This window comes from Bemisia tabaci, chromosome 7 (assembly GCF_918797505.1).
Source record: "Bemisia tabaci chromosome 7, PGI_BMITA_v3".
In the NCBI taxonomy this organism is placed as follows: Eukaryota; Metazoa; Arthropoda; class Insecta; order Hemiptera; family Aleyrodidae; genus Bemisia; species Bemisia tabaci.
The window spans coordinates 50,087,189-50,113,320 of NC_092799.1; the positions used below are offsets into that span (position 1 = coordinate 50,087,189).

Genomic DNA, 26,132 nt, shown 5'->3' on the forward strand with positions numbered 1-26,132 from the left:
ACACTAGTCCTCATTCAAGAACCAAACCAACCCCCGCTTTCTTGGAAATTAGGGCGTATCGCCAAAGTTCACCCCGGTGCAGACGGCCGCGTGAGGGTTGCAACCGTACGCACAGCCACAAGTGAATATATGCGTCCTGTACATAAATTATATCCGCTACCGCTTGAGGAATAATTTTTTTTTATTTATTTTCTTTCTTCGAGCTTTCAGTTTCCGCGCGCAACGAAAGTCCCGCCCAACCGCTATTTTAATTTATTTCATTATATTTTATATGTTCTACTCTATTCTCAAAAAAAAACGCTCGCACGAAAGAATTCAAACATAATACTAGACAGACACGCACACCCAAAATTTTTTTTTTTAACTTTTCTACCTATTAATATCGCTCTGCCCGCTACTTTCGCTATTTCAATCAAATTTTTTAAAACTTACCGCTAATCCGCTAACCACTCCCACCGCCCCCAACCCCCCCTCTTTCCTTGCTTCTTGCACCGCAAACCACCGCTTCTGCAACCGCAAGTGAGTTTACTTATCAGCCACTAGCAAATAGTTTAGTTTTAGTATCAGTTTGTAAGTTCTTCGCTTTTTTCGTTTTGACGCCTCGCTGAGGCGCCAAGGCCGGGGGTGTTTGTTGGCGCCGATTTTCATCGTATTTTTTCGCTATATTTGTCGCTACAAATCGGGCTTGCAGGACGGCAGGAGGAGAGAGCCCCGAGGCGGCTGATCGGCCAATCAGAGCTGATTGGAGATTTTCCCCTACTTTTCCAGTGAGCCATTTCAGACTTCAGCTCGCGTCGCCTCACTTACGCCGCTTACGCCGAGAACGTCGCCGCGCCTCTGTGCTTTCTCCTGCTACTGCCTGCTGCTCTACTGCTACCCAGCTGCTACCTTTGGTATCGCCGCTTTTGCTGACATTTGCCTTCGCTTCTTACCGCTTCTCATCACTCTTGGTAAAACAAGCTCGCTTATTTAGTAGTAGACGACTATTTTCCTGCTTTAGTTATGATGGTATGAATGAGAGTGTGCTTGTGTCGCCCAACCGCACCCTTGCCCTTAGCTACCGCTCCTTTTTCCTGATATGTCCGCACTTTGATCCTTTACGCCCCCGCTTGAGAGCTGTTACCATGCTAGGCTAGATTTCTAGCATACACGAGTGAGATGGCGCCAGGTTTCGCCCGTGACGTCGAGAGCATGCCGCTTCAGCGCCGCATGGCTGTACCAGACTGAGGACTTCGGTGAGTGCTTAGAGTGCATATTTTTCATATTTTTATAGTGCATTTTCTCTCTGTCATGTAGATTTATCCCCATTTTCTCGCTTTATGGACTGGCCGCTTTGAGTTCGACGGGTTCCATCCATGCGCTATCTATGATAGGCTCGGAACTCGTCGTTCCGAGGTTGCCAGATCGCTTCGCCCTACTCTTCTTTCCTCTGTCCTATTTCTCTCTCTCTATTCTAATTTGCTCCCCTAGCTATTGGAGACCGCAAACACTTATTGAAGGCAAACTCGTGACAAAATGAGAGACAAGCAGTTAAAAAGAAGACTCAAGGTGTGTCCCTTTCCCGGGTGCTCACCTCGGATATTGAATGTCATGTACCGAAGTGCGTAACTTCTCTCACTATCTCGTGTCAACTTAACTCTTCAATTTTTTAGTCAGAAAACGCCCAAATGGCTTATCCGCATTTGAAGTTACACTTGAAAGTGCTCGCTCCTTAAATCAATTAGATGAGGTTTTCTTGATAGGCTCCTTGCTTCAGTTAATGTTTTTTACGTTTTTTTATATTTTTTCAGAGGTGTCATTTCACCAGGGCAATGGAGCGATTGCTGCACCTCTTAAATTTTAGAGCTGACCTTTCATTACGGGAATTTTGATCAATTCCAGAGCATTTTTCGAGATTTTCATGAGGTCCTTTCCCTAAGCTTTACCTGAATTGACGCCTATGAATTTGTTACCTAAGGGTAGGGTCGTTCTTGATGTGAAAGATTCGATTCCTTGAATGTTAAATGGACTCCATTTTGCCATGAGGAGTACCTGGAAATTCTGGAGGAATTTATGGATCATTTTAGAAACAGCGAATGTGTTCCAAAGTGCCTCCAGCTTCCAAAATGTAAGGAATTTTGGATTTTGCTAAGGACCTTTAAAATTTTACAATAAGGCACTTCTAGAATCTCTGGCGTATTCCACAGACAGCATATCGATAGCTAAAGAGCAACGTATACGCCAAAACGTATCTCTATGGCGGTGTTTCAAAATTTCCACTCCTATTTTATTTTTTCAAAAAGAAAAAAAAAAACAATTTTATGGCTTGAAATTTGTACGGAGTATTCTGTTAAGGGAGAAGAGAAATCGAAGAGTTCGTCAAGCTATTGCGATGCCTAGTTTTCCTCAGAAAAAATAAAGGAAGATAGGAAGTTTTCAACGTCGTATACGGAGGTACGTGGTTTCGAACTCTAGCCATCGACATGTGCCTGCCATGCTACCGACGCTAAGGATGCTAAGGATGCTAACGCCGTTTAGACATTCGAGAGTTGCTAAATTTCCTTCGATAAAATGTTTATTTAGAAGAAAAGTTATGAATATTTTTCCTTGAAATTTTCAGAAACTTTTGGTGATATTGCAAACAAAATCATTCGAAAAATTTGAAGGAAAATATTCTAAAGTTTACCGGGAAATTCGTGTTTTACCACAGAATATTTGGCAACGCCTGAAGATTTAAACGGCATTTTTCCTTGGTACGGCAGCATTACTGCCGTGATAGCGAAGAGGGCCGTAAGTGCAAAATTTTCGAAATCGAGTTTTCTTCAAAATTCATCTAAACTCTTTTAGATGAAATTACTGAGACAGCTGAAACAGCAAAATTCATCCCAATTTAATGAAAACGAGACGTTTGAGAAAGCCATAAGTGCACAAAAAATGACATAGTTTTTTTCAAGACAGCCGTAGGTGCATGAGAGCCAATGAAAACAGTGCTTTCAAGAGAAATGCCGCCCTCATCTGCCGATTTCTAACCTGAAAATGTGTTTGTTATGCGTCCAAAATGCAACCACGAAAGCATGCAGTAGATAGCACTTACGGCTGTCTTGCCTAACAATAACCTAGCATGAAAATGAAAAATACTCTTTTTAAGTAATGGAAATAAAATCAGTCGATTTTTAATCATCCATACGATTTCTAGGAGTCTTCCGAACGATTAGTGGCAATTTGACAAAGAACGGAGGCTTCTTTCAATAAAATGTTCTTGTCAAAAGCTTCTGAGCCCGTTTTCTAAAAACTTCATTTTTGCACTTACGGCTCTCTTCGCTATCACGGCAGATTTGTCTCCGCATTCAGATTGGTGCTTCCATGGACGAGCCAGGAATGAGACACCTTGTCGCGAAATGTAATCAAAATCACCCCGGGCGGCAACCCTGGAATCTCCGGCAAGGGGCAGTGACTAGCCCTCCTCTCCGGCCGGAGGAGGGGGCTAAAGCAGATTTAATACACGCCTGAACAAATACACGAGTGCAAGTCGCTATTCCAGGGGCGGGGGGCACCGAGAAGAGGGGGAGGAGTCGCAAACACCTGTTCGCACTCCCAAAATCCAAGACGGCAATTGCGATGCGACGCGCTCATCAATCATAAGGCCCTCCGACAACCCCGCTCCCGCGCTAAGCAAGAACGCCGTATCAACATTCCAGAGTTGCCAAATTTCCTCCGATAAAACGTTTATTTTTGAGAAAAGTTATCTATATTTTTCCTTGAAATTTTCAGACAATTAAGATCAAATTACGAAGGAAATTCCCTGAAAAATCGAGAGAGAAATGGCAATAAATATTCCCAAGAATTCGTGATATATCAAAGGGAATTTGGCAACGCCTGAAGGTTCATGCGGCGTTCTTCCTTAGCGCGGCAGCCTGGCCCTGGCCGCGCAGTGGTCGCCACCGTGGCTAAACGTCTGAATCAACTCTCGAGGGTCCCGGTTCGATCCCGAGTGGAACACCTCGATTTTTCCATGATCCCTCAACTGCGCAACACACTATCCCTTCAGGGCTCATCTGAAAAACCGACATGATCCCTTTTCAAAACACTCGCGGTCACCCTCCGTCGCAGAAAGGGGACAAATCCGTGTTTTGAATGATCCCTGGGCTGCGTAATAATACTAGCGTTGTGGGGCTCATCTTAACATGAGGATGATCCGTGTTCTTTTCGTCGGGCCGACTCGCGTAACTCCATTTGGGAAGCGTGGGTAGATGCGCTGTTTTAAATTAGACAAGCTCCCCTTCGCCTCGGTGTACCCGGTGTGTGTCGAATGATCGGGACCTTAATGGAGCTTTTTGGCCGACCCGCCGATCGGATATTAATGTGTCAACCGCACATTTTGCGGCGAGATCCAACTATTGTGAATCAGCAGGTCGATTGTCGGGTTCCTTTCGCTAAGGGTGGTTTCGGATCGACCTAAGACTAAGCGTTTCCTCGTGCAGGCTGTTCGACTTCATTTAAACGAGCGAATCAAAAATCGCTCTCGGGGATTTGAAATTTTAATTTTAGCAGCATGAGTATCTTTCCTAGTACATAGTTGATGATACCTGTGAGAACACGCCGATGAATACCAGTGCCTGGATTATCGAATTTCTATCAAATGGCCTCGGTCGATGAATTACATTGGTAAAATAAGGATTTATGGATCAAGGTCACGATGTCATTCGATATATCGATACAACGATCGACTCGCTGGATGAGGAGACATTCCTAGCGCTCTAACGCATCTTGAGACTCTCTCAACGAATTATCTCGATAATAAAATAAATGTGTTCAGGGTAGATGTGTATCAATAAAAAGTGAATCTTGAAATTTGAAAAGAATTTCAAGAGAAAAATACTTCATGAATAACCAAGAGTTTAAGAAACACAGTGAAAATTATCATTGCTATAAGCTCTCTGATCCCCTAAATGTTCATCTTTTGTCACAGTTAGTTCCACCGTTATATTTGACCAATTTCCTCGATTTTTGCGTCTATCGACAGGAGATAGTCATCATACCAGCTCGCTTTATTCAGATTTTTGCAATATATGACCCAATTGTCTCGTGACTTCGTAATAAAGTTGAGGAGTCTTCCATTGAAACAATGTAAATGTCCATGTTTTGTTACTGTTCGTTCTAAAGATCTACCGAGCCGATTTTCTTGATTTTTAAGGCTATCCATATAAGACAGTCCCTAGATGAGCCCACTCCATTTCGGTTAACTCGTGGGAGACCGCATAAGCGAGCTTTTGAGGGCGCGAGGCGCTCCTTGGAGGTTGGACAACGTTGCGGTTAGGGGGCGTAACCCCTAGTTTCTCATACTGATGATCGACTGTATTATTAACCAAAAGTAGTAGGGTCACGTTTATAGGTATGGATTTTCGCTCAGTGGTGAGGAAGGGTTGGTGACGGGCAAATGACTTGGCGCCTGGCTGTGGTCGCACAATGGTCATTTGTTCAATGCAGGTAGAAGGCATGAATGAAAGAGGAGGCCCCATTGTTACCCTACCAAGAAAAATCACTTAGCGATGCGCTGAATACCTCCGTATTTTGTAATTTCACATACATATAGGTCGCTTTACAGCACTCCCTCGCGCTCTACGACTCCTAACCTCCACTGCTCTCTGTCGAACCACAAATCTTGGCGCATTGAGCACCTTAAAATTTCCGCTTCAATCCCTCCAACCTTTCATTGGGCGCCCTCTGCGTCTTCTCCCAGGAGGGACCCAATCAAGGACCCCCTTCGGCAACCTGTCTCCTGCCATTCTCTGGACATGACCATACCAAATAAGTTGTTTCATCATAATGTCATGCACGATGGTCTACTTGGTATCCATGATCTCCCGTACCGTCTCATTCCTGACGCGATCTTTTCTGGAAGATCCAGCAGATCTACGCCTTTTGTAATTTCACGCCTGCATTAAATAAAGCTATATTTGTTTAAAAGAAAAATAAATTAAACTGCTTAACTCTTGAGAGATGTTTTAAAAAATATTACATATCGGATTTTAAAAAATAGTAATAATTAATTCTTTCTCCTTTTTTTTAAAATAAAATTTTCTTTCAAAGTTTTTATGTGAGTCAAAGCTATGGAGAATGATGAAATAAGCAATGAGCAATGTACTTTCATGTGTGATATTATTTTTGATTTGAAAATATATTGTTGGTTATAATTTTCTCATTCTTGCCTTTTCACCTATTCACAGTCGTTAAATGATTGAGGTTTCTGTTGTCAGGGTCAGTGAGTGCATTCAAAGAGAGAGAGTGTGAATTCCATAATTTGTAATTTCACACCTGCATTAAAAAGCTATGTTTGTTTAAAATAGAAATAAATTGAAAGAAACAAAAAAGAAACTGCTTAAATGTTGATAGATGTTTTAAATATTACATCTCGGATTTTAAAATGATGATAATTGATTCTTTTTTCATTTTTTCCCCCCTCTTTTTCTCGAAATTGCAGTAATTTGAGGAATGAGATTAGCCTTAAATTCAAACGAGTATGCAACACGCACGCCCACGGATCAAACTAGACCTTTCAATTTGACGTATAATATTAGCCTTCAATCGAAAAGGTATGCAATACGGTAGTCCCACGCGTGAAAATAGAGGTATCTACTTTACACATTAAGGAACCAGGTAGAAATGAAGTGAAGTCAAAAGAAACTATGCGTATGGGGTTCACGTATTCCCTGGTTCCTTTTGATTTAATTCAGTTTTACATTGTTCATTTTAGCAAAGGTATGGTCAGCTTAGCTTGCGAGGTAAATAAACTAATAATTAATTTTTTTTATAATTTTTTTAAAGATTTGAATGTGTCTATTTTCTATTTGTGGTCACTTTTCTGATCGATGTGACCTATTTGTGATGATATACTCGGCGATTTGATATTAGTGAACTCATTACAGACGCTACCATTTAAGATCGCGTTGCGTGTTAACCGTAATTCATATTTTATTAAGTTTTTTACTGTGTTTGATTGTAAATGTATTATCAGTGTATATGTTTTGTACATCCATAAATTAGAATTTGGAAAAAAGAAAGAATTTTTTTTTTCTTTTTCTTTTAAAGAGAGCGAGAGTGTGTGAATTCAGTAATTTGTAATTTCACACTTGCATTAAAAAAGCTATGTTTGTTTGAAAGAAAAATGAAATTAAATAAACGAAAGAAAAAACTGTTTCAATCTTGAGAGATGTTTTAAATATTACATCTCAGATTTTAAAATAATAATAATTTTTTTTCTTTTTTTTTCTTTTTTTTAAAATGAAATTTACTTTGAAAGATTTTATGTGATTTGTAAATTCCTGAGGCTATGGAGAATAATTAAATTAGCATACTTTCATGTGAGATTTTTTTTGTTTATTTGTTTTGTTTTGTTTTTTTTTTTTTTTTTTTTTTTTTTTTTTTTTTTTGTATGAAAATGAATCGTTATCATAATTTTCTCATTCTTGCGATCATAAGTGTAGGTTCAAAATAAGGAATATTGTAGTTACGAACGGAAAAATAAGTCAGAGGTTAATGTTTGTGATGACTACAAACGGAGCCGATAAATTTTTATTCAGAAAATTACAGAGAACCTGGCTTGATCTCAAAAGATTAGCCTTACATGTTCAAAAAAAACTTAATACTAGATTTATTCTATTATATACAATTTATATTACATCACTGAAGGGACTGTTTTTTAGAGAGAATACAATATAGCAAAAGAGCGTGTCATAACGGAAAGAAAAAAGTGAGGAAAAAAGCCAAGATTCGAATCATAACTACAGTCAAGACAAGACTCAGTAAAGCGAAACATATTTTCAAAAATTGAAGTAAACAGGAAACGGCAAGATTCATTTTGAGAGAAAGAATAAGTGGTTTCTTCTGAGGAAGAGAGAATTATTAAAGTAGAAGTTAAAACACAATCACACAGAAAAAAAAATCCCGTACCTCCTATTGGCTTTTCATTTCACCTCAGAGACTGGATTTTGCATACTTCAATCCCGTAGCCTCTATTGATGTTTCATTTTATCTCAAGGTCTGGATTGAAAAAACAGCCACACTCGTCGACACCGTATTCTAAAAATATGTGACACGTTGAATCACATTTTTTTTGAAAAACTATAGATGTCTTCGATTTCTTTGAGAGTTTTTTGTTCAAGGTAAAGTTCGCAGGAGTACCACGATAGTCTTTAGGAAAGGATAGTAAGTGAATCTTGCCGTTACACCAGGCGTTTGTTTCTAAAGACATTTTAGATTTCTGCACTACGCTAAGCTAGATCTGTGACTGTATGAAGTTGAAACCGACTTTATCATCCAAAACTTTATCTATAATTAAATCACGGCACGCATGTTTTAATTCCACAAAAGCAATGTTAAAATCGTGGGATGAGAACTGCGATTTTTCACTGAAAGAGTTAGCACTGAGTTGATCCAAACATTCTGAAACATTATTTTCATCTAAGTAGAGGCATTTTTTTGAAATTTCATCACAAATATCAGAGAAAAGTTGTTGATATTTACGTTGATCGTCCACTGCTTTGACTACCACAGAGTCAATTGATCGAATGAGAGTCTTGAGATGAATCCACGTTTTTTCTTGAAGTGCGATCTCCCTTGGGTACTTCAGCTGCGATTGGCTCCTTTCGGCAATTACCAGACACTTGTTTCGAATAATCTTGCGAAATTCTAAATATTTGGATGGAGTGCCGAGGTAAAACATATCGTTAATGTAGCCACCTCTTCGGAATTCAGAGTCGATGTCACTGTCCTTGTAGTAGAATGCACGCCATTCTGCGACGTTCAGTGCAAGTCCATTTTGTGCTTTACTATGTTTGTAAAACTTGATCACAGGTTCGAACTGTTCATCACATGTATGACCGACGACAATTTGCTTCACGCCTTCAGGAGAGATGAAAAAACAGGAATTCCCGATGGTCTTAAGAACAAGAGGACCGGGAGCTGTTCTTTCGGACTCGGAATCCATGATTAGATGAGCGGTTACGGAGTGAGCAAGAAAGGGCAGAAAACACCGGGCGGTTTGACCAGGGAGTCAAGTGCACGTAAAGTAACGTTGAGAAGAGAATGAGAAAACGCAAAATTCTGGGCGCAACAGTAAGAAAATGAGATAGGCCAGGGCTATAAGTAAGCTTGGCGGAGAAGGCCAGCACACCACCACTCCCGAATCCGAGGGCTCCAACCCCCTGTGGGACCTGGACCTCCCCTACATCAGAACCGGTTCCCCGACTGTGAACGCACACTCGCCTATCCTCATTTCTACCCCTATATTTTCCCCTTAATCTGTATTTTTTCTCAATTTTTATAACAAGAATCTTCTGCGGGCAAGGTGTAGCCCACGGCAACGAGAAGACTGAATTTTATTGTGGGAATGTCTTTTTTCAATTTTTACAAAACTGAAGTATTTCCGATAATTTAATTTTAAAATTTTATCATTCTTTAAAGTATCGCCTGAAAAAAATCTTTGAAAATCTAATAGAGACCTAGCATGTGATCTGAAATAAAGATAAAGGAGGCAATATTGACCGCAAACATTAGAATCAAGGCTTTGCATCTCTTTCGTGTTGTAAAGGAATTTCTTACAATTTGCTCTTAAGAATTTTTTATGCTGAGAGACAAACGGTGGTAGGCCGTAACTGTCAAAATATTCACCGTTTTGAAATTTATCAATGTAAATTGCTATCCAGTGGGTTCCCGGTTTTGAATCCGGATCAGTATTGACAATTATAGCGCATGGGTAAGAAATGGACAGAGGTAACCTGTTCGCAGCGTAAACTGCAGTATAAACGGGTAAAGTTTTGAGGGTTGCATACACTTCCAGGGAATTCATATTGAAGGGGATAAAATATGGAAATCGCTCAAGATCAGGCGCCAAAATCGACGATAACGTTTCTGCTTTTGTCTATTTCTATCACGTTGTCGAATTCAGCATAGGTAATGACAGTGATGGCTTCGGCCAACGCCGCTTTGAAACGCAGCTCTATTCTCAAACTTCCGTGACGCACGAGACTCCAATGAGACTTAATGTGAGCCTCGAGATCAGGAGTAAAATCGAGTGCGATAAGTCCGTATCCGTTTTTATACTCCGTCCTATCAATTTCGTTTCCTGAATCTGAGTAATGAATACCGGTGCCTGAGAAAAGAGTATGGAACGATCTGATGTACTCCTCCGAGTCAAAATTTGGAGTTAAAATAACACCCGGAATTTGTTGACCGTCTATGTGAAATGATGCAAAATCTAGTCCGAAATTCTGAAAATTGAAGGGGTTTAATGTAACATCACCATTAAAAGCTGTGTTGGAAACCATACCCATAATAATTCTCGTAGGGAGCTGACCGCTGACTACATTATCGAGGGATACACTGTGAACACCGGCCGGGACGGTGTTTGATTTAACGTCGGCTCTGGTGATGGGATACTTTGCTGTTGTGCTCTCAAGACCCTTGGCATGACTTATCAAAACACTGGGTGAAACTTTGACACGGCGAGCGAACAAATTAGCCTCGAAAATTTTCACTTTATATCCTGCCTGACCTAATAAGCAAAAATCATCACGAGATCTAACTAATCTTAATTTTAATTCAACGTTATTCAACAGCATTTTGTCCTGAGAGAAAATGTCACTATGAATATGTCCGATCATCTCAACAGTTTTGCTTCGTTTACTAAAACCGCGACGCGTTGTCAAACCCGCGTTATCAGCAACTTCCATATGACCTGCCGTGTCTTTATACCATAAAACTGACGTTAAATGAGAGTTTTTAGCGCCAGGTCCATAACTTAGTAAATTTTCAAAATATGCCCTATAAGGATACGCGTTACTCGACGAAGACACTATTTTCTGATTCAAATAAACATCAACTTGACTGAACAACGAATGCATCCAGTTATTAATGGGCCCGATTAGATTATCATCAGCTGCGGCTAAAGCTGAATCATCATTTTTCACTATTTTAGCTTTAATACTCAATAGAGACTGAGATAAATCAAGGTAATCACTTCCCTGCCCGGCTACGACAAATTCTATCGGAGTTTGATCTTGTAGCGAAGAAATAGGTTTATACACTACCCACTGCCCGTGTTCTATATGCGATTGAGTCGGAGGTAAAGAGAATAAATCCAACTCGGATTTAGAGCAGTCACAACTATTGGCATGAACGAAAGACATTTTTACCCAAATATATCGTCAAAAGTTTGCTTCTTAGTGCGTTTTTTGCCTTTTTTTCCCTTTTCCTTTCCCTTTCACTTTACGGGTTTTGCAAGTTTTTCCTTTCCCACTAGTTTTCTTTGACGACCGCTTCTTACGAACAGCACGTTTGGACTGAATAGCTTTTCGCATCTTTTTAGTCTTATATCCCTTCCCTCTGAAAATCGTATCGATGGCTTTCCGTTTCAGATTATTTTGAGCTTGGCTCAATCGATGCTGAAATGCTAATTTCGCAGGCATATCGTTTTCGATGTCTTCCAAAAAATTAATCCCTGAATGCATCAGTTCCTTGCCGACAGCGCTAGCGCCTCTCTTTAACAGGGGCATTGAAGCGCGGAACAAGCCTTTCAAAAATGTACCGATTCCATGGCCGCGCTGGTTGGGAGACCCCCTATACACTGTAATTGTACCTAAACCTACCTGCGCCATCACAATAATGAAAATAAGCGAAAGAAGAAGAATAAGAAGAACCTTCGCGAATAAAAATAATTGTCGTTTCAGCTGATTTTACGAAAATGTAGTTTCACGTTCAAACGTCCGCTGGTGAATGGTAAATAACAACCAAGATCATCCCTTATATCGATTTCAACCTGTTGAAACTCTCTTCTCAAAAGTGGCACATAATGCGGATGAGTGAAAATCATCACTTTCTGATTGCCGAAAGCACTTCGAGATTTATCGATATTTACGATGCGTAACAGTGGCGCTAGAACATCTCCTACATTTTGAGGCATGATTAAATCGGAGTAAATGAACATTTGGGTAGGCATGCAAGCTTCCAAATTGCATTCATTTGGAGCATCGATAAATTGCTGATTTAACTCAACGCCTTCTAAATTGAAAATTTTTTGCAATGGCAAACTTAAAACTAATCTTTTCACGTGATCTTGAAGGTTGATCTGTATGCGTTCTTGAAAAACGGAAATTTTAGCGACGGAAGAAAAATTTTTGTTATTTTGAATGATTCTTACTAAGCTTTCGATAGACGTAAAATTGCCACCCTGAAAATACATTTTCCCACGCCCCTCAGGATCGATTACGCTTCCAATTTCTCGACCGTGACGAGACTCCTGAAAACCACCTTTCTCGTCTAATCCCTCTCCCAAAAATTCCTGTTCACTTTCATCGGAAGGAACAGGAAGACTTTTCAAATCAAATTCGTATCCAATCCAGAAATCCTTATCAGAAATAGTCAGAAAGCTATTTGGATAATGTATCTCGCTTAACCCAAGTTCCCAATTGCCCTGCAACGATATGCGATTACATAACTGAGTTTTAAAGTGGGTAATTTTGTTGTCAGGAAAAATTCCAGACGAACTGTTGGATGGTAAAGTGAGGTAAAAATGGTCGCTCATTTTAAAGTTATCAAATTTTTCTCCGAAATCCACGAGTTGAACTCCTTCGGGTATCCTTTCCATGCGACTAAAACTTCACTACTGCCATTCCTAGTCCGGCGCTCTAGTATTTTATCTATCTTGTAAACTTTATCTTTCTCGACGGTCACAGGCTGCAGCTCGTACTCGTAAAAAAGACCGTCAATTTTTTGTCCATTCAAGTCTGACAATTCGTAAACTGGAACGCTCCTCTTTACGATGCCGGTAATTTTAAAAATTTCCTCCGTAAAATTAGTTTCATAACCTTTCTCGAACATCGATTTTTTACGAGATATGCGAACATGAGTATTTTTTTTCAATTTAGGTTTTATTTTAAGGCTAGCTTTTCCGTACAAATTTTGCCACACTTTTAAAATATTTGTCTCATTCACATCAACAGGTCTCATTTTGATACTACGGTGGAAACTATGATTATAGGCACTGACAATGTCATCCAGGACGTCAATGTAGCGATACGAGTTAGTGTACGTGAGATAGCGCCACATACGGTTCTTTAGCGTCCTATTGAATCTTTCAATGACTGCGGCTTTAACGTCGGGATTTCTAGTGGTATAATAGTTAATTTTATTATCTTTAAGAAATTTCAGCATTTTTTTCCCCAGAAATTCTGTGCCTTTATCGGTTTGTAAGTTTAAACATTTTCTACCGCCGGCGAAAATACTCTCGAATGCCTTTATTAAATTATCGTTATGTTTAGTTTTGAGGGGTTTTACAAACGCAGTCTTACTTAGGACGTCAATACAGGTTAAAATATAATTGAACCCATCGTTGTATGGACTTAATGTTCTCATGTCACACAAATCCGCCTGCCATAATTCATCCAAATTGTCGACATAAACCTTATTCCGCGGAAACCTTTTTCGTGCAGCTCTGTGCAACGTGTAGGCGTCTTGCGAAAGTAACCATTCTTTGGCCTTCGCATACGGGACAGATGCAGCACGGGCTAAATTCGCTATACTGGAAAAACTACCAGGATTAGACGGATCGTAATATGTATGCTGCATAGTGAATGCAGAAATTATTAGGCTATCAATTGAACACTTAAGATTGGAGGGTGGGAGGGAAAATAAAAAATAAAGAACGAAATAATCGGTGAAGAATTACCTGTCAAATTTTCTTTTTCCCCTTGAAAAATAAGAATTTAAATCCCTTTCCTCCCCCCTCAGGGCAGCACGGGGCGGCGCGGGGCCGGGCGCGGGGACGGGGCGGCGCGGGAAACGGCGCGGGGCCGGGGCGGCGCGGGAAACGGCACGGGGCCGGGGCGGCGCGGCGGGTAGAGTATTATACTAATATTTTACAGTACTACGTAAAGTTAGGTTAGGTAGATCAGGTATGATTGAAATTATTTGAACGAAAAAGATTCCCAGTTAAGTTTTCTACGGACAGAAGTTGAGTTGAAAGCGCTTTTTGACCTTTTACGCTTCTTAGCGGGAGTATCAGGCCAGAGAAGGTTAAAATACGGTGAATCAGGACTTGTCTCTTTCACAGCGAATTGTCGAATAAGACTCCAGCGGTTGTCATTGCCTATTAATTCTTGGGGTACATTTAATTTTGCAAGAGCCGCATAAAATTCTCGATATCCTACAGGATCTCTCGCAGTTTTTCTTTGCCGCAAAGCATCATTTATCAAATCAGTTATATGAGCTCCAGCAATTGGTTTATTTTCAATCGATACCCTACCATCATCACTCCATTTAACCATTTCGCTTTTTCCCAATTTGTTTAGTAAAACAGAAGCTTTACTACGTAAAGTTTTTGGCAAAGTCAATAGAATTTCATCAGGCGAATACGGAATAGCTGTAGAAGGTCCGGCATGCTCTCGCGATTGAGAACGACTTTCACGTGGCCTATATTCAGCATTTTGCTGATCATCTTTGTTTTCAGAGGTACCTTTTTCATCAAGATTTTGATCATCTAGATTTTGATCATCCAGATTAGCCCAGCCAAGTGCAAATTTAAACGGTTTGCGTCTTTGCTCAGCATACCGCAAACACCTCTCTAGTACTTGTTGGTACTTTGACCACTTTTCTGCATCTGTTATATTATTCATCGAGAGAATCCGTGAAAGCTCGCTGTGCAACTCCTCTATCGGATCGTGGGATTTTGATGGCTGATGAAACCTCTCTACTGACTCAGCCGGCACTAAAATCATTTTCTTAGCATGTTCCATACTTACTTACTTACTTACTTACTTACTTACTTACTTACTTAATTAATTTCTTGCTCACGCTAACACTTTTAAAAATAAGGGCGGAAAAAATAAAATAAAATAAAATAAAAATCAACCCAATGCCGAGCTTAAAACCGCACTTAAAATTGGCCCTAAAATCAACGGTATGAAATTAAGTCCTTTTTGTGTTAAGATTTTTCTCTTCTTTTTCCAACCTCCCTTTTTCTGAACAAGCTTCCGTAACAACTGTTTATAGCGAGATAAAGATTGTTTCTGACTTGAATTGATGGGAACTTTACCTTTTATTAAATTTAAAGTACACGAACATAAACAGTGTACTATATCTTTATCCGCAGTTTTTAAGATGGCCAACCTTTGTTGCGGTTTTAATTTTAGGAGAGCCTTAAGCAACTCGGCGTTGTTCACGACCTCACGAACCATTTTGAAATGATGAAATATCATTTGAGATGTCACTATTTATTCTTTTTTTCTTCACCTTCTTTTTTTTATGTATTTTATTTCATTTTTTATTTGCGTGGGACGTACACAACAGTTCCTCCATCACTCGGAAAAATTCGGGATCTGAAACGAAAATTTTCAGGAGTTTTCTGTTTCAAATCGATCAAAAGATAACCATGAGGTCGCAATGTAGCTTCAAGATAGATCTCAGAGAGAAATTTTGAATTTTGAGGACAAATTTGTTGTGCTAAATGCCTAATCTGCGCTTTGTCTCGGGGATTTTTAAACAAAATTAAATAATGAGCATTCAGACTCAAGTCTCGCTGATTTTTACCTTTGTAAAATATATTCTGGGTAATGAAGAAAACACTAATATTTTTATGGTGACAACCTTTCGTGAATAAATCAATAATTACTGAACTATTTGCTGACTCTCGCATTAAGTCATCAATAATGATTAGACGGGGATATGTCGTGTCAAAGTCTGTATCAGGTAAACCTTGAATAAAAGTGACACCTGGAATGTTAATGTCTGGCTGCCATATGCTGTAGTGCCACAGAATTTCTTTAAAACTTACGTCACAAACCTGATTCAAATTTTTCAAAAAGTTAACGACAAAGTAAGATTTACCGGAACTGGAGGGTCCGGAAACTATGCAAGAAAATGGATGTGAGAGTCTAGGCTCCATTTTTTGAACTGAAGAGAAAGACACCAGGGCTTGTGTTTTTGTAGGCTACATTTTAAAGGTTCATAAGTTAATGAGTCAAATTTAATGATAAAGTTGGGTATTGTGGCGGTTAGGCGTCGCAGAGCGCCAGAGTGCGCTGTAAAAGCGACTCTTATGTACGTATTTAATGCTAAATCGGAAAGAAGTTACAAAAATAGAACATGCAAAACAAGTGAGATTTTCGTTTTCTTTTCTTTTTTTTTATCAATCCTTCTCTGTATTATTCTTTCTTTTTCCAAATTCTAATTTATGGATGTACAAAAGATATACACTGATAATACACTTACAATCAAACACAGTAAAAAACTTAATAAAATATGAATTACGGTTAACACGCAACGCGATCTTAAATGGTAGCGTCTGTAATGAGTTCACTAATATCAAATCGCCGAGTATATCATCACAAATAGGTCACATCGATCAGAAAAGTGACCACAAATAGAAAATAGACACATTCAAATCTTTAAAAAAAAAATTATAAAAAAAATTAATTATTAGTTTATTTACCTCGCAAGCTAAGCTGACCATACCTTTGCTAAAATGAACAATGTAAAACTGAATTAAATCAAGAGGAACCAGGGAATACGTGAACCCCATACGCATAGTTTCTTTTGACTTCACTTCATTTCTACCTGGTTCCTTAATGTGTAAAGTAGATACCTCTATTTTCACGCGTGGGACTACCGTATTGCATACCTTTTCGATTGAAGGCTAATATTATACGTCAAATTGAAAGGTCTAGTTTGATCCGTGGGCGTGCGTGTTGCATACTCGTTTGAATTTAAGGCTAATCTCATTCCTCAAATTACTGCAATTTCGAGAAAAAAAAGGGGGAAAAAATGAAAAAAGAATCAATTATCATAATTTTAAAATCCGAGATGTAATATTTAAAACATCTCTCAAGATTTAAGCAGTTTCTTTTTTGTTTCTTTCAATTTATTTTTATTTTAACACTTTATTTTATCCCTTGTCAAAGCACCGGCGGAGGCTGGCGCTGCGTCGCCGTCCCTGTATGACGATGCACCTCATTGTCATATTGTCAAAGCACCAGCGGCGGCGGCGGCTAGCGATGTGACGCTGCCCGAGTAAGACGCCGCATTGTCAATCAGCGATATTCATACCTGGATCACCGTGAGTTATGATTTCCGGGAACCCTTGCCCTCCACGTTGAACAAATGACCATTGTGCGACCACATGCCAGGCGCCAACTCATTTGCCCGTCACCAACCCTTCCTCACCACTGAGCGAAAATCCATACCTATAAACGTGACCCTACTACTACCAAATGCAAAAAAATTATTATACATCGAAAATTTCGTGGGAAACATAAAATTTTACTTCACATATTTCCTGTGCAAGAAAATTAGAAAAAAAAGACAACGAGGGTATGATGCGTATTATGATGTTTTAAGGTGCAGGTTGCAGGTCGCATGTTGGGTACCCAGCAAATGAAAAGGTCATCTCTTATTTCCAAAATATTTCACACCCTTGTTGAATTTTATAAAACACCAATATTTCAAAATTAACATAATTTTCTTCAAAAACTCAAGAATTATATGAAAACATTTATTTAGGTAAGGAATACATAAGACCTGTAAGTAAAAACGCGTTAGCTCTCAATAAAAAAACGACGCATTATGCCAAACTGACGGTACTAACAAAAATGCATAGTGTGACGTCATAGTAAGTGCAAGTTTCCTGGCGCTCTCAACCCTTTAAAAAAGCCCGACTTGACAACGCCGCCGCGGTGCATTTCAATTTTTCATCGACCTGTCCCTGCGCGAGGGCCCGCTGAAGCGCTGAAGAGGCCCAAAGCCGGGATGAGGGCCCGCGGATCCGACTTTCTACCCTCCCATTGTTGTTTTATTTGGATGTCACTGCCGAGTGTCTTATCTCCCGACGCGGCCCCGATTTCCGGCTCGGGCCCTTTGTTTCGCGACCACTTTAATGTGATTGTAAATGCAGTTGCAGTCCACTCAATTGAAGGGGGAACGGCCCGCGCTCATGCGGATTAGCCCCGCTCGAGATGACCCGTCTACGTCGTGCTGCACCTGTGCGGCTATTTAGCGTTGAACTTTATTCGGGTGAAAAACGAAAGAGGTTCTTTTTTGTGAAATCATCCGAATTGAGAGAAAATTGCTAATGAACAGCTGGAAAAGGTGAAAAATAAGGCTCAATTCAATTTCTCCTATCAAAAATGCAATTAGAACATCAAAAATCACAGGCGTAGTTGAGAAGGTGAGAGTGCTATGGGTATGACCAGGGTGGCATGAAACGTAAAAAAGAAATGAAAGCCTGGAAATTTTAGTGAATTATTTTATGAAATTTCACGAGGCTGTGAATTATTTCATATTTTTCAGGAGCTAGAGTGTGCAACCCAAACTCAAAAGCACAAAAATAGAAGAAATTCACAATTTTCAAATTTTGCGAAACATGAAAAGGAACCGGTATTTTTCAATATCTTTCAAAATTTCTGAAATTTCAAGATTTTATTTTTCATGAATTTGGCCACACTGGGTATGACTGCCCCTCTCCGTACCCAATAATAAAATAATTGCCTAAGAAGGGAATCAATAAGTAAAAAGGAAAAAAACCATTTTTTACAATTTTCGGGTATGATCATTTTTAGAGCACACAACTGATATCATATCTGGGTCTAAAATTGAAAAATGCATGTTTCCCTTACAGTGCTTCAGAATTTCCGATCATATCCGAATGAAAGTAACCAATACATCTTCTAAATTTTTTGGAAAATGTTTGAGATAGTACTTCTCACTCCTCCGGCGTAAGAACGTAACTTTATTTTCACCTGAGCCCCGGAGAGCATGGATTTATATGGACAATAGGGTTCATGTGAGCATTGAGATACGCTCATATATCAGAGGAACGTCGAAAAGACGAACTGTTGTTTTTTTTTTTTTTTTTCTTTTGCTGCATTTCCCTGGGTTTGGGATGAAGTTAGGCAAAAGGACACTTAAGATCGAGACTATACTTGCGTAATGCTCCCAATTTATGGTTATACATGTAGATAATTCGATTTTCGGTTTTTGAGATACAAAACGCTTTCTGGTAATTTGAAGAAGATTCGGCCAATATATTAAGCTAAAATTTAAATTATTAAAAATGGCGCGAGTTTTTGAAGAAAATTATCTATATGGCAGGCAACGGCATCAGCAAACTTCGACAGCGCATTTTGCGCGAATTCCACATTTTTCGCTCTCAAACTTTTGATTGCTACATTTTCAATACTTAGAATTTTTTGAGGTTCTTTGTGCATCGTGATGCAGAATAATTGATCTCTTTCACATATGGTATCATGACCTATTTCTTATCTACCTTTAGGACCCTTTGGTCAGGCTCTTTCACTTTTCTTACTGACTTGTCAATCCCTCATTCCTCCCTCACCAAGGTTTTGGAAATTTTGTGAGTTTTGAAGGAGGTCTCACATCAAAAACGTATTTTCGTTGATGATCGGTCGAACCAAAATGGATGGATCGTGCGGTTTCGTATTTTGTTTTGACGCGATCATAATTGTTCGGAACAACGTCGGGACTCACCAGATGGATAGAGGGTGGAATTCTTGCAAACGTTGGAGCCAAAATATAATCCTACAAAAAGTAGGGTTTAGAAATGACCTGATAAAGATGATGGCATCCGACCAGCATCAATTTCGAAAGTCTGACCTCCAAGATCGGACTGGCTCGCATCTGAGGGCGTAGACCCTTGGCTGGTTAAAGGAGCGTAATGTGATACTTCTTGGTAGGGCATCCCCTACGTGGAGAGGCATTCAGAAAATGTTGGCAAAGCAGCACTAGTTTACGCTATTTTCAAGTTCAAAGTTCATTAATGATACAGAGTAAAACTTGCAAAATTGAACGTATTGAAATAACCTGCAGACTTCTGAAATTAAATAAAACATAAAGAATGAAAGCCACTAGACGCATCCAAGCCCCATTATCTCAAAAATAACCGAACCAGTGCTGCGATTTATGTGAGCATGAGACGTGGGTCTGCAAATCCATCCTAAAAAAGAATCAGACAAGAACCTGAAAAACAGGGAAGACATATTCGGGCCTCTTTTCAAACTTTTCTCCCGGATCTGAGCGACACCTCATTGACAGCATATAACAGAGCATTGAGAGCTCTCGTTTCGTGCCGCGCGCCTTCAATTTTTCTGATGCAGCACGGACGTCCATCAAGTACGAATAGTTGTATCTCTGCGCCGTCGTAAACGCGCATCCTTTCCCTCGCCTTATTTCCATATTGTCTATGTTTGCGATTGTCAAATTTGTAATGGTGGTTCAAGCACTACGTGAGTAACACAGCCGAAGTAGGAGAGATGTATTCGAGCCTCCATTTTAACTTCTCTCCCGAATCTGAGCGACACCTTATCGACAGCATATAGCAGAGCATTGAGAGCCCACGCTTCGCGTCATCGCGCCTTCAATTTTTCAGATGCAACACGGACGTCCATCAAGTGCGAATAGTTGTATCTCTGCGCCGTCGTAAACGCGCATCCTTTCCTTTCCCTCGCTTTATTTCCATGGTGTGTTTGTTTGCGTTTGCCTTATTCGTAATGGTGCTTCAAACTAGTTGCATAGAGCAGAGCGATGCGAGTTTACGACTCACGCCATCGCATCTTACATTTTTCATATGCAATGTGGATTGTGGACATCCATGTTGCGCGAATAGTTGCATCGCGTTTTCACTTTAGATGTCTCTTATTTTTGAATTTCGAGATAAATTAAGGTTAAACTTGCCCGAGATTTGCTGGTATGTCCAAATCAATTGTCATTTTGAAAAGGAAGAAATATATTCTAAGGTCTCTCAAGAGTTTTGTAAAGGGTGCGTATATCTAAAAATCGAACCGACCATCGCCTCTAAGGGTGTTACACGTAGCGAATGATCAGAAAGTAGTTCTTGGACCTCTTTTCACAAGTATCATGCGTGAAAGCACCTTTCTTTACTCCTATCTTTCTCTTCTTCCGTTCATTTAAGAAATTTTTCGCATATATTCTCAGTCGTATTGTTTTTATCTTCTTATTTTGCAGATCTTCTTATTTTATCTGTCAGAGGGGCGCGTTTTTGGCGCGCCAAGGGGGCGTATCTGCCACTGGCAGATTGGTCTTATGGCCAGTCCGAACGTGCTAACCTCAAATGTTTACTGACCCGACTATGATCTCGCCGCCATCATCACGGCATTTTGGCTCGACCGATCATCAACAAAAATACGCTTGAATTGAAAATTTATTGACTTCACCACCGGATGAGACGCATCCCTATCGCACTGATTTTTTTATTTCATCCTTCTTATCCACCAAAGGGTTCAAAAACGTTATCATCGCTAATGAAGAGTATTCAAGGCCTGAAAACCAAAGGAAGAACATGGAAAGTCCTTGAAAGGGATAAAACACGAATGAGCACAAGTGCCGAATCCGCACCGACCGGGGAAAATCAAGGCCACGCCTGAGCGATTCGGACGCGATTTCGGGCTCATTTAAGTGGTCGGATCGGTGACCGATTTTTCATCCCCCTCGTCCCACCTCTGGATGCCTACCCTCCCGCACTCGCGCGTATACATTACAAGCAGCTGTACCGACTCCAACAATGCGATTTTTAGCCACGGTCTCGGCTTTATTCAAATCTGACGCGGGGAAGACAAGTTCAATTATAAAGTGGTTACGTCCACCCCGCGCCGCCCCTATCAGTGCGACCAAAACTGACACCATATCTTATTAAATAAAAATAATATTAAAGATTAAATTATAAATACTGTACAATACCGAAAACAAGGGGTGGCGTCAGCTGATGGTTCCGAGGAGGGGAGCCCGAAACTTGACCCACCCCGAACAATATTGCGCCGCGCCCCTCGGCCCTCACCCCTCCTCGCGGCCAAGGGCTCAACCATAACAGATATATAATGAGATGACAATTACATCAGGTTTATACTTTTCGCGACAAGTTGCGCCGGCAGGTTGTGCCTTTCCTCTCTCCCGCGTTTCCGCTCTTTCCGCTCGCGTTTTCTCCGTTTCCGGTCGGATTTTCCGGTTTCCGCCAAGCAATTTCCGGTTTCCGCTCGTGCTCTAAACTGTGTCTTGCGTTAGAAGTGGTGACTTTTGTCGTTTTTATACTTTTTACCGTGATTAATTTTTTTTCCAATTTACCACGTGTTTCTACCGGGACCGAACTCGTCAAAATTTGCGCGAGAAACTTGAAATTAACGCCAAAAATTTTTTCGGTTTGTGATGGATTTGTTTGTTTGTGATTCACCGCGCGTTTCTACAATATTCATTTCCGATTAACTTCTACCACGCGAACTTCGAAAAACTTTGGAGGTCAACGCTAAGGAAGCTCTGGCAGCATGTGTTTTTCCTCTTCCCTACTAAATTAGATGGATATAAATTTACGCGCTTTAATTTTTTTAAATTTTTCCCCTGGGACCGTATGTGTGTTGTTTTTTTAAAAAAAATATTTATTTTTGACTTGACTGGTGCTAAAAATCTGTGTAAAATTTTCGCGACACTACTGCATTAATAGAATTGTGCGGCTTTGTTATCAGTTACAAAATGTATTAGATGTCTTTTCTCTTTCGAATCTGATTATTCTCAGGCAATGTGCGAGAAAATTCTTATTTTCATTTTATCAAACCGTTAATGGTGTGAAATTCGTGGTGTTTTTCTGATCGTTCTTTACGAAGTTTGAATTGGACGGCTTTTTATATCTTATACTCAAATCCACGAAATTCGAAATTCGCGCCGCGCACATGCAGTATCTCGTGAAAATGATGCAATCAGCAAGACATGCTCCAAGCTCTCCGGTGAAGCCACTCCTTTTGCCCGTTAAAATTGAGCCTGCGCTAAGTCCTGAAGCGCGAAGTGAATCTGGATGTGAGGTTGAAGAATTGGGAGTTAATGCTGCTGTAAATATCTCTCCGAACGTTGTTAGTCGTCCAATCAGTATCGAAGAAATAACGGACGACCATCTTTTTTCAGCAAATGAACCGGTAAAGTCATTTTTTTTACTTACATTGTGGGGTAAAAACGTGTTCGCTTTGATGCCTGTTCATTCCTAATTACCTCATTTATTTATTTTTTTGGGGTATCAAAAGAAAGTCTGCTCCAATATCCATATGAGCTATGCGCTTACGTCTCTTTGAAAATACTACTTTCTTGCTCATTTCAAAAAACAACAAAACAAAAAAATCTAAGATGACTGAACTCTCTAAACTCTATGGCTTTAATTACAGCGCACGTAAATTCTCGCTTAAAATTTAAAAAGATGCCCTTGAACAATGTTTAATTTACTAAATTGTGATGAGAAATTCACATTGTGTCAAGGGGAGCCGTTAAGAAGAAATAATTTTCAGCAACGAGAGATATTTTACCTATTTAGTGTCTCAGCCTAGGCTAATATCTATAGCTAATTATTTTAAAATAAAAGACTACACACCTTCAGATTATTCGTACCTCATTCTACGAAATCAAAAAATATAAACTTTGTACTCATATCTCCGTTCAAATTCGACACATTATGCGTGTCCAAATCGTGTCAAACACTGGAAATTATCCGTCCGTAAAAATTCTTCTTTGAAAATTTTAATTTACTTATTAGTTTATTTGTCTTTTTCTCATCATAGTCGTATTGGAACATTTTGCATATTTTAAATAATCGTGGCGAAGCGTTAAAATACGAGATTCAGAAGTAGGACTCGCTTGCTATCTCCATAGAGTTGACTCTACTCGTCGTCCTCATGTAGGCACAAATTTGCGTTCATTAGAGGAAGCAAAGGCAAAAAATTAAAACAGAGGTGACAGTAATTTCTTAATTTCGTATTTGTAGCCATAAGATGCGTTGAAAATTCCATTTTTGTCCACATCCAAATTCAATCCAAAAAAACACCGATAGTCGCTTATTGTGAAATTTAATGCACAGATTTTCCATTATTTTGATCGAGCGCAACATTTTTTAATTTGCCCGCAGGATTTCAGCCACTGAGCTTTTTTTATTTTACCTCATACTCGAACCGACATATTTGTCAGCATGAGAACGGATTGAATTTCATCTGCCGCGCAAAAAATTAGCGAAAATCAATCCCGCATTCACCGTTAGAGTAGTTTTCCGCCCCTAATAGAAATACTATTTTCTTCTCTAGGTTTTCGTCGAAACGTCTGATGGATTCTTGGAAGCCAGAACAATCCGCGAGAGCTCAAATGGATACCACGTCCCCTTCGACTGGTTTAAAAGCATAGCTCTTTCTAGAGATTGTCATGAGTGCAATATTCAATTAGAGATGTGTGACGGAAGATTTTTAAGACTAAGAGTTAGCAAATTCATCTCCAAAGGGGAATCTTTGAAACTGTGGTTTTCTCAGGAGCTGCTCCTTGCTTTGAAAGTTCCGTTCCTATCGCCCATGAACATACAAGGTAAGTCTTTTAAAATTAATTATCAAGACCTTAGCTTCAAGGTTACTAAGAATTCAATGCTCAAGCATTAATTTGAGAAAATAATGCTCGATACGGAAATAAGCGAGTTGAAAGTAATTTACGTAATTTTAATAACTTTAATTATTGTTTCTATAATAATTTCTTTCGGGTAAAATCTTGATGAGAAGGGAATGGTACATAAAACTATATTTGAGTGGCTTGGAGGACATGGCGCATAGCTGCAGTTTTTGAAAAAATTTATATATCAATATTTTCAAGTAAAACTAGTCTGAATGCATATTCTTTGAAAAATTCACTCCCAAATTCAATCTTTAAGCATCAAGAAGTCAGTTTGAAATTTCTTTCCACTTCCATTTCCAATTTTTGTTTCTATTATATTTCCTCTGATTCTGGAGATTTTGCGTAGGTCCTGTCTGTTTCATATCGAGAGAAATGCTCTTCTGCATAAAAAAATAAGAAGCGCTTTAAATGCTGCATGCATAATTATGTGAAAGTATAAAGAATTTGTTTTCATCTGTTTTATTTGTATCTAAACTTGAACAACTTTACCACGGTTTCAATATGATGAACTTATGAAGTGTGATTGGACTCCTATTATACCCGTACAAGATGTGTCTTATTTGATTCATTCCCCATCAAAATTTAGTAGAGTATAACGCAGTAAATTCAATCTTGAGAGAAGTTTTACATATAAAAGTGAAAACCAATTCGTGCGATTTGTTTTTAATTTTACAATCAGATGAGAGAAAATGTTCTGATGGTTTCTTCATACCCTCTCATTAACGTGGACGAGCGTTTTCTAGCGAAAAAATAAAGAGAAACGAAATTTGAGCTGGACGAAACTCATGAGACATCGCTCACTGCGCCTTCAGATCTACCTCACGCTGTCCTACATACAACAATTGTAATCTCTTTAATAATATGACCATCCAAGAAAAAAGGAGTCTTAGTCCACACAAACTCAAAATTGGCCTGCTAAAAACTACCATGTATCATTACGAATCATCACCTTGTCATATATATGGTTCAATGAGACAGCTCTAAGACCAGTATGTCACCATCTTGGTCTCATCGTTGTAACATGCTGATCTCAACGTGGTATCGCGTTGGTAACATTTTGACACCATGTGTCACTCACCACGTTGGTCGTTTTTTCCATGGTGAGTAACTAGAACTCAGGTGTAGAGGAGCGTTTCACAAACTTTTTTATACACAAAAAACGCCTGAGTGTGTCGAACCCAACCGAATTTTTGCAATTGTAAATTGTTGTTCAAGAAATGTTGTTTCCTCTAACATCCATTGATATTTTAAAAGTAACAACTTCAGAGTACGAAATTGACGGACTGGATTGTAACTTTACGCCCCATACAAAGTGATTCAAAAGTCCCGCACTGCCAGCAGTAGACATCCCCTGTAACTTTTGAACAACTTGAGATAGAGTCTTGAAATTTTGTGAGTGCTCTAGGAGCAAAGAAAACAACTTTTGTGAATCCCCCAAAATGTTAAAGGAGCCACCCTAAACAGGGAAAAGAATTTCCCATTTTTGGATCACCCTGTATTTGGCTTAAAAATGAGAAAAGCCACTCGCAACTAACTTTTTGAGCATCAAAGAAGGTTTTCCGTCGAGATCTCCAAATCAATTGTTCGATCCAAGTAAACGAAAATCACTATACTGCTAATTCTCCTCAATTACCTAATCGATTCCGATCAACGCATTTTTTCCAGATGAAAAG

General features: G+C 39.4%; 1 protein-coding gene across 1 annotated transcript; it reads right to left on the reverse strand.

Moving 5' to 3' along the window:
* Positions 1 to 9,860: 9,860 nt before the first annotated feature.
* LOC109041530 (uncharacterized protein F54H12.2-like) lies at positions 9,861 to 11,165 on the reverse strand. Its single transcript, XM_019057902.2, has one exon. It carries the CDS (start codon positions 11,163 to 11,165, stop codon positions 9,861 to 9,863), a length of 1,305 nt encoding a protein of 434 aa, XP_018913447.2.
* Positions 11,166 to 26,132: the final 14,967 nt, after the last annotated feature.

Excerpts from the sequence above, each read along its gene's own strand:
- LOC109041530 (XM_019057902.2), bottom strand. The coding sequence starts at position 11,165 with ATGTCTTTCGTTCATGCCAATAGTTGTGACTGCTCTAAATCCGAGTTG.